Below are 9,288 nucleotides of genomic sequence, written 5' to 3' on the forward strand. Positions count from 1 at the left end.
TTTTAGCCTTTAGCAACTGTTGCATTATGCATGCTTGTGATCTCCTTGATTATCTTGCTGCCATCCATCCATCCATCCATGGCCTTTTGGGATATGATGTGCACATGAAAAGTTTTTTTGCATCACTGGCTGCATGTTCACTGTTCACATGTGTACACGTACACGCGTGTGTACAAACTATATGCGAATTGTCAATTTGCTCCTTCTTTATTCGTGGATCCTTCCATCCCATTCCTTCAAGAGCCAGTCGCTAACGATTAGCCTCATTTAGAGCATGAAATTTTATCTTTTATTATTATAGAGCAAGAATTTAGTTTTTTTTTGTAAAATTACTGTGAGGTTCTATGTTATTGTGGGGTTTATGTGAATGAGTTAAGCATTTAAAATTTTTTAATAATAAAAATGGTTTTACATCTCCTATCTCTACCAACATGCACAAGAAAAAAATAAATAAAATGGTTCAAGGTTATGGGATGAATTCTTATCTCCCCCGATAATATCCAACTGAGATATACTCGATAGAAAACACATTTAAGCATTACATTAGTTATAATTTATGTTAGTTGGTCAATATTTATCTTCCTTTTTCTCTACAAATAAATTTGTAGTACTGAACTCTTGATAGTTGAGATATGTTGCCAAGAAAGAAGAAATGGAGGGAGTTGGAAAAGTGAAGAAGGGGAGCAAGCCGCCATGATGGGGGCAAGTGTGGCGCACAAGCCGGCCAGAAACACCAACACCACTTCAGTTCTCTTCCCTGCTTTCCATGCATGGCCTTGTGGCCCACTCACTGACAATGAGCTCACTGCAGCTAGTGACAGTCCAGTTGTAACATTCCGGCTTAGGGCTTAATAGAATTAATAGAATACTCATATCAACAAGTTACAACTTCTTTTCCGGAAGTCAATCTCTAAAGAACTCCAGGGTTAAGCGTGTTTGGCCTGGAGCAATTTGGGATTGGCCTGGAGCAATTTGGGATGGGTGACCGACCGGGAAATTCTTCCCGGGTGCACACGAGTGAGGACAAAGTGTGCAGAAAAGACATGTGTTGGTCTGTGAGGGTAGTCTATGACCTATGAAAGCTATCAGATGTAAGTGGGCCCGGCCTGGGGGAGGCGGGACGTTACAATTATGATCCTATTATAAGATATAAGTTCCTAGTGCAGTCAACTAGGAGGATTAAATCAATGAAGAGATATAATCCCTCCATCTATTATAGATATATTTTTAAATCTGAAAAATTTATTTTTAATAGACATATTTCAATTCAACAAACTATCATCTTAATGATTTTTTCGGATTTAATGCATGACTCTTTATTCTTCTACGCAAGATTGGCTATATGGGCATTGAGAAATGTAAATATTAATGAATCGTTTGTTTACGAGAAATGACTAGTAGCATGTTTAAATGGATGATAAGTAGAATTACTTATCCTTGGTCTGTGTGCCAAAGTGAAATATTACTATCAAAAGAGATATATGTAATTAAGCTGAATCACCCTATCAATCAAAATTGGAGTAGTATATAAAGACATGCATGGTCAGTGCTAATCTCCCACCTAGCTTCCACGTACAAGCAAAGAAACACACGTACACATGGCCAAAAACGTAATGCGCGTCGTCGCAATACTAGCCATGCCACAACAACTAATAGTGCTGCTGCTGCTGTTCCATGCTACGGCGGCGCCGGCGGGTGGGCAGCGGGCGGGGTGCCCGAGCAAGTGCGGCGAGGTAGACATCCCCTTCCCTTTCGGCGTCGGCGTCGACTGCGCCTTGCCGGGCTTAAACGTCTCATGCAACCATAGCTTTGCCCCTCCCAGACCCTACATCGCCGATGACAATGAGTTCATCGACGTCTCGCTGGAGACCGGGGAGACACGCGTGTACACTCCCGTGCTGCAAAACTGCTTCGACTTGTCCAACACCAGCAGCAGCTCCGACGCAATCTGGCAGGGGCTCGACCTCACCGGGACGCCGTTCCTTGTGTCGCCGGAGAGGAACGAGTTCACCGCCACCGGCTGCGACGCGCTGGGGCTGATATACGGCAGGGAGGACGTGAGCTTCTTCACCGGCTGCGTCACGACGTGCACGAGCTTGGGTACCGCCGCCAACGACGGTGACAACTGCACGGGACTCGGTTGCTGCCAGCTGCAGTCCATCCCTGGAAACCTTACCTTACTAGGGATGACGTTGACGGCCAACATCACCGACACGAAGATTTCTGCGTGGAACCCCTGCCGTTACGCCTTTATAACCGAGCGAGACAGGTACGTATAGTACCACCTCTGTTTTAGAACATATTTTGTTTCGTCAGTAAAACATAGTTTTTTTTATGACGAAAAATGAATATATTAGATTATCAAAAGTATTTACTTATTGTATATATTATACCTTATTAGCACATAAATGATATCATCGTAGAGTAATTCTTGATCAAAGTTTTGATATATCTTTAAATGTATTTCAATACAATCATATATATTTGATATTTCTATATATATTTAATAGAAAATCTCGTGTTCTTGTCCAAAATAATAATTATTTTTTAATATGGAGCTAGGAGCTTATATTTTCTCATTTGGTTTTTACGTCTGGAGACGATCATTTGGTTCCTAAAATGATATGCGGATATGTTTAGAGAAATTCTGGAAACATTAATTTGATATGACCCTTGTAAAATACTATCCCATATTATTAAATTTTGAGTTTAAAAAACTCGACCTATATATACATTGAGGGAAAAAAAAAAGACAAATCTATAGCACGAACAACATACAAGCAATGTTCAACACTGTATTCGTCTTTTTTAATACATTATTGTAAACCGAGTTAATTTTTTTATCATTTTTTTCTTATTAATTACTCCCTCCGGTTCTATAATAATTGACGTTTTGGACAAGGTTGACGTCAAACTTTTATAACTTGACCATTAATAATTTTAAAAATATTTAGTTTAAAGAAACTAGAACAACATATATAGATTTGTCTTTAAAAGTACTATAATAAAAGTAAACATGCATTTATTTATTGTATATATTATAATAGAAAAATAAGGTCAAAGATATATTTTGTATACCATGTCATTGTCCAAAACGTCAATTAAAATGAAACTGGAGGGAGTAACTAATTAACAAAAAATGGAGTTAACTAAGGTTGGAACAAATCAACAATGCATGTTTTCCTTGATGTTCTAGTATTAAACCATATGTAGTGGATTCGGTCAACGGTGAAGTTGAGGCATTCCTCTATTAAGGGACAAATTTTTACAATATATCCTACTACATCATCAAAACTCAAGCACACACAAAACACAATGGTTTCAGCAGCAGATTCTTGAGTGCTTAGGGCCGGATACAATCGGTATATAGCATCAGGAAGGGAGCTAGCTAGGAATTAGCAGGAAACATGGAGAAGCCGAGGTTGGAGGAAAGGATGAGGAATACAGGGAGGGTCAAAGGTTGAAGACGAGAGGAGCCAGGGAGGAAAAATATAGCTACTCTCTTTCCAATATTTTGTTCGATTCCTCCAATTGAAGCATCTGTTGTTTTTATACTTTTCTACCTTGGACTCAGTGGTGGGTTCAGAAAATTTCTTGAGCATAGGCAAGTCTAATGATGGATGATAAAAGGATATATAAATCCATATAACTCCGTATACCATTTATCATTGATGTAGGCAAATTGACACTACATAGTTACTCCCTCCGTTTCAGGTTGTAAGACGTTTTCACTTTGGTCAAAGTCAAACTGTTTTAAGTTTGACCAAATTTGTAGGAAAAAAATATTTTTAACCCAAGACAAATTTATTATGAAAATATATTTAATTATTGATTCAATGAAACTAATTTGGTATTATAAATATTACTCTCTCCATTCCAAAATATAAGGCATAACCACCCTTAATCAAAAACCAAGAAACAATTATTATCATATCCTAATTTGTATCACCCTAGTAAATACAATGCATGCACCTAATAAAATTAGAGATCTTAAGGGTGGAGGATTTTAAAAAATAATAATTTATTGGAGAAGCAGTGCTAATTAATTGCATGCATGCATGTACGCCTTATATTATGGGACATCTGAAAAAAGTAGTTGTACCTTATGTTATGGAATGGATGGAGTACTATATTTATCTATAAACTTAGTCAAGCTTGACGCATTTTGACTTTGACCAAAGTCAAAACGTCTTATAATATGAAACAGGGGGAGTATTATTTTAGAGAGGAAAACCAATGCATATGCAGACCATAAATAATGTTCTGAACCTTAATTGCTTTGCTAATTTGTTTGGTTAATCTTCCATTCATTAGGACTAGCAAAAAGTATGTATGTACTAGTACATGAGAGGAGTGATAGAGAGAAGGAAGGGAGAGAAGAGGTGAAAGAGAGAGATGATGTGGATAGTCTGACATGTGGGGCCCACGTGGGGCTCACGCTGACTCAGCTGCCACATCGGACAAAACCGGGTTTAAAACCTCCTATGGACCTAAAGTGAACCGGTTTTGTGAGATGAGGGATGACATATATCTAGTTTTGCGGTTTGGGGATGATTTTGTAATCTGATGACAAGATGAGGGACCTTCTATGTACTTTTCCCTTGCAGTTTTGGCTGCATGGATGGTTGAATAGGCCCATATGTGCAGTTGTCTAGGCAGGCCCATGATAGGTCCATGGCGAACACCACCTAGATCCCATGTCCCATGTCATCAATAATCCGCTGCTATCTTTGGGTCACATACAATACCCATCATCCACTAGTATTTCCCGAGAACAAGCCTGAATAAATTTTACATACGATGGCTGACAGGATGATAATTTCTGAAGTTTTTTGTGCCATTGCTGATGTTAAAAACCGTGAGGAAAAAAAAAATCTCTTTCTGGTGGTGATTATACCCAAGCAATGTGCATGGCATCCGGTAGCATGATCATAAACTTACAAATCCACCACGCACCATATAAAAGTGATTTCTTGCATATGCCACTTAACTTGATACACCCGTATTAGTACCGCAAAAAGTGTCTTTTTTTTCTGCATTTATTTCTTATAAGAAATATTTAGTTAATTAACTAATTAACAAATGGCCCACCAAGATATTTGTTACAGAAGGCAATCAATATCTTCAAACCTTAAAAAATATATATCCGAGTAGACATACTATTTCAATATTATGAACTAGCAATTTTTGATCATACAATTCAGGTACAATTTTAACCGGAAGGATTTCGGTCGCTCAGGCAACAAGATATTTGCAAACCGGGATGGCGAGATGGTTGTCCCTACGGTGCTTGACTGGGCCATCAGGGGAAATGGGTCATGCTCGGGGTCGGTAGCTCCTGCCTGCGTCAGCGAGCACAGCTACTGCGCCAATGCCACTAACGGAGATGGGTATCTCTGTAAGTGCTCCACGGGATACGCCGGCAATCCCTATCTCAAAGGCAATGGTGGATGCACAAGTTAGTTCTTAAATTTCCTATCTTCTCCATCATGGATTACTAGTGCAGTTAACGTTGTATTCATTGACAATATGGGGATTATTTAATTTAAATTTAGTGTTTTATTACAAGACTGATATATATACACATATGTTGCATGCATGTAGATATTGACGAATGCAAGGAACCAGATCGTTGTTCTACTGGCAGCAGATGCCATGACACAGAGGGCGGTTATTACTGCAAATGCCGTTTTCCACGTAGAGGGGATGGTAAAATTAATGGCAAGGGATGCCACCTTCCCAAAGATATAGTCGTGACCCTTGGTAAGCTAGCTGATCAAGCAAGCGTTAGTTAATTCCTCGTACTTACTGCATGTAGTCTGATTTGAATCAACGGCTCGTTCGTTCAATTAATTATTTGTTGTTTGATTTGATTTGTCTCCAAATATACAGCGACGGTGTGCATTGTGATTTTTCTTGTGTTCTTTGTGTGCTGGTATGAGAGACGGAAGAGAAGAAGGCACTTCAACAACAATGGTGGCCGGCTGCTCAGTGGTATGGAAATCAAGCACTTCTCGAAGAAAGACCTAGACAAGATGACAAAGAATAGGACGACGATGCTCGGAGAGGGTTACTTCGGCAAGGTCTACATGGGAACCCACAAGAACCAGCTGGTTGCCGTCAAGTACTCCAAGGGAAAGCGCAAGCTGGCACAGATGACGCATGGCAAAGACATCAAGTGCATGAACAAGAAAATGTTCCAAAACGCCTTTTGTTGGTCCAAAGTTCCATCCTCGCCGGAAGAAGATTCGTCGTCACGAGTGTCCGGCCCGGAGTTAGTGGACGAGCTAAGGGTCCAGTCACTGATCCAGCACGAAAACGTGGTCACCCTCCTTGGGTGCTGCATGGAGACGGAGGAACCCACGTTGATCCTTGAGTTTATCCCTAACGGGAGCCTCGAGAAAAAGCTCCACAAAGATAAGCAACACCCTCTCTCGCTGTCGCAACGCCTTGACATCGCCATCGGCTCCGCGGAGGCTCTCTCCTACATACATTCATCGTCTGACCACCAAAGCATTGTTCATGGAGATGTCAAGCCAGCCAACATCCTCCTTGATGACAAACTGATCCCTAAGGTCTCTGACTTTGGGTCAGCTGAGCTCACATTGAAAATCAAGCTCGTGTGTGGTGACCTGGACTATATCGATCCCGTGTTCCTGCAGACCCGCAATTTCACGGTGAAGAGCGATGTCTATAGCTATGGGGTAGTTCTCCTAGAGCTCATCACCCGGAAAAGGGCCAAGTACGACGATGGGAGAAGCCTCCCAGTAGAATTTGTGAAACACTACAAAGACAACAACGAAAGGAGGAAGATGTATGATCAGGATATGTTGTCGTCTATGGATGCACTACTGCAGCCTTACTGCACGGAGTGCCTTGACAGGATTGCTGCCATTGCGGTCCGATGTCTCAAAAACAAGGTGGAGAAGAGACCAACCATGGCGGAGGTGGTCGAGGAGCTTAAGCAGCTGAGAGAGCAATTAAGCACACGTATGTCCTAGCTAAACTGCTGCAACTAATGCCGGGTGCAGGAATCCATCAGCTCGAGTGTACGAAGATGAATGTTCTTCTTTGCCTCGTGTTCTTCAGTCTCTCAATTAGTTGGTCTCTCGTCAATGGTTTTCCTTTGCCTCTTGTTAATTTCTCCCCACCCCTGCAAATAGCAGATATAGCGTATGCTCACATTATAGTTTGAGTTTGAGTACGTTGACGCGATATGTACTATTCCACCGTTTCTCTTGTTATCCGTGTAGTGTTATGTGGTACTGTGTTGTCTCAGAAAGAAATGTTGTGGTGCTATTTTTTCTATCTTTTTACTATACCTTTTGTAGCTGCGGTATCTTATGTAATAATGTAATTAACGCAATGTTAAGCTGGACATGTATGGTTGCACCCATGTTGTGAAATAATAAATGACCTCATAGGCCATTCTCCATGCTAATCGAAAGCAAACAAATGTATTTTACAATTGTATGTGGTCTAGCTCACGAGGCCACGAACCCACATGTAGGATAGGGCTACTCAGCCAGTAGCTAGGGTCTCGTACCTTACGGACACACAAGGCATATCCAGATATATTGTTTTAGAATAGGTCTCATTTATTTTATATTACTATATTTTAACAGAGAGAGTAATAAAATGGACTAGTCCACGAACCCATTTATAGTATTTGATAGATCAACCTGTTTAAATGACTTAAATGACCACTGACCCGCCGTAAATAAGATGTGCACTTCACTAGTCAGCCCATTAATTGCATGTGTACAAGCAAACCACCCTTAATTACTCAGCTTTACTGGCACTCCTTGCTCTTTGACTCTCAATCTCCCAGATTAGATCCTATATCATTCTTCGCCAATTAAACGGAAATCTTTTCTTTTGAGAGGCATTTCGCATTATGTCAATCTTAAAATTATAAAAGGTTGAAAAGATTCCGGTGTGAAAATAAATTTTAGAAGGATTTATTTTTAAAATTAAAAATAAAAATGTTTTAAAAAAATCTGCAGACTAGGGGGCAAATACTGCTAAAGATGCTCGGTACCAAACTCAGTTGCATAAAACTAATTTTCCTTATAAACATAGTACAAACAATTAAGCGTGGGATGGGCTTTTATTGGTTAGAGACTACACTCTTATAACACCTAAAACAACAAAGGTTCTAACCATTAATATAAACAATATTCCTATATTTCTTCGTCCTATTATAGTAAAATTTCATTTTATCAAAGCTATGAGTAGATTTGTACGTTAATTAAGCCGATATGTTACGGCGCTTCTCCATGCTATGGCGGCGGGTGGGCAGCGGGCGGGGTGCCCGAGCAAGTGCGGCGAGGTGGACATCCCCTTCCCCTTCGGCGTCGGCGTCGGCTGCGCCTGACCGGGCTTCGACGTCGACTGCAACCATAGTTTAGCCCTCCCAGACCGGAGTACGGGATTAATAATTAGTCACCCCATCAACATCAACAGCATGCAGTAGTAGTATATAAAGAGATGCATGGCAAATGTATTCTTAAGGTAGCTTTTACAATGTATATATAACCACTACTACAGAAAACGTCATCGATGTCAGTTGAAAAACCATCACAGGTGCCGGTTTTTCCAACTGGCACCATGAAAACGATACTTTGATCTCAGGTCAAAGGTGCCAGTTCAAGAACCGGCATCTTTGAGGCGCACACGAGCAAAAAAAAAATAGCTTGAAGGATTGAGCCGATTCCAAATAATACCCAAATCCCAAAATGATGCCTCAAATCTATGAACACATGAACTATAATAAATAATCTCCAGAAAAACAACACATCTAGATCAAATCCAAAACGATCAAACATGAATAAATATCAAGAATAAGGAATCACAAGAGGGAGGGGGAAGACGCGGATCCGCAAACAACCGACACCGTCGCACCTCTAGCCGGCAGCCCCACCGTCGGATCCGCGCTGCCGAGGGGCAAACGCCACCAAACCGTTGGATCCGGTGCTACCGATGAGTGGGCTACTGCTCGCCGCCAGATCTAGCGCTGTCGAGGGGAGCCGCCACGCTGCCGGGCACGGGCCGCTGAGAGCGAGAGCGAGAAGATAAGGCCGGGGAGAGAGAGAGGGTGTGGCTAAAAATATCTCTCCTTCCCCGTCCGACTCGGCTTGGTTTTTGTGATAACGATTTTTTTAAAGAAAAAACAGCACCCATAATATATTAAAGTAACTATGAAGTCACAGTATTCTATAGCAAAATTTATCTTATAATTTTGAATGTGAATGTGTTTCTGAGTGTGGATGTGGATACCAGCTATTA

General features: G+C 40.9%; 1 protein-coding gene across 2 annotated transcripts; it reads left to right on the plus strand.

Annotated features, from left to right (window-relative positions):
• The first annotated feature begins 1,562 nt into the window (after positions 1-1,562).
• Positions 1,563-7,441, plus strand: LOC107276539 (wall-associated receptor kinase 3). 2 transcript variants are annotated; one of them, XM_066305145.1, is made up of 5 exons: positions 1,563-1,733; positions 1,823-2,269; positions 5,205-5,458; positions 5,605-5,763; positions 5,893-7,441. In XM_066305145.1, the coding sequence occupies exons 1-5, from the start codon at positions 1,675-1,677 to the stop codon at positions 6,999-7,001; spliced, it is 2,028 nt and encodes a 675-aa protein (XP_066161242.1). In that variant the 5' UTR covers positions 1,563-1,674; the 3' UTR covers positions 7,002-7,441. The 2 variants fall into 2 exon arrangements, with proteins under 2 accessions (XP_066161242.1, XP_015615426.1); XM_015759940.3 differs by having other exon boundaries at positions 1,563-2,269.
• Positions 7,442-9,288: the final 1,847 nt, after the last annotated feature.

This window comes from Oryza sativa, chromosome 11 (genome assembly GCF_034140825.1).
Source record: "Oryza sativa Japonica Group chromosome 11, ASM3414082v1".
Classification (NCBI taxonomy): Eukaryota; Viridiplantae; Streptophyta; class Magnoliopsida; order Poales; family Poaceae; genus Oryza; species Oryza sativa.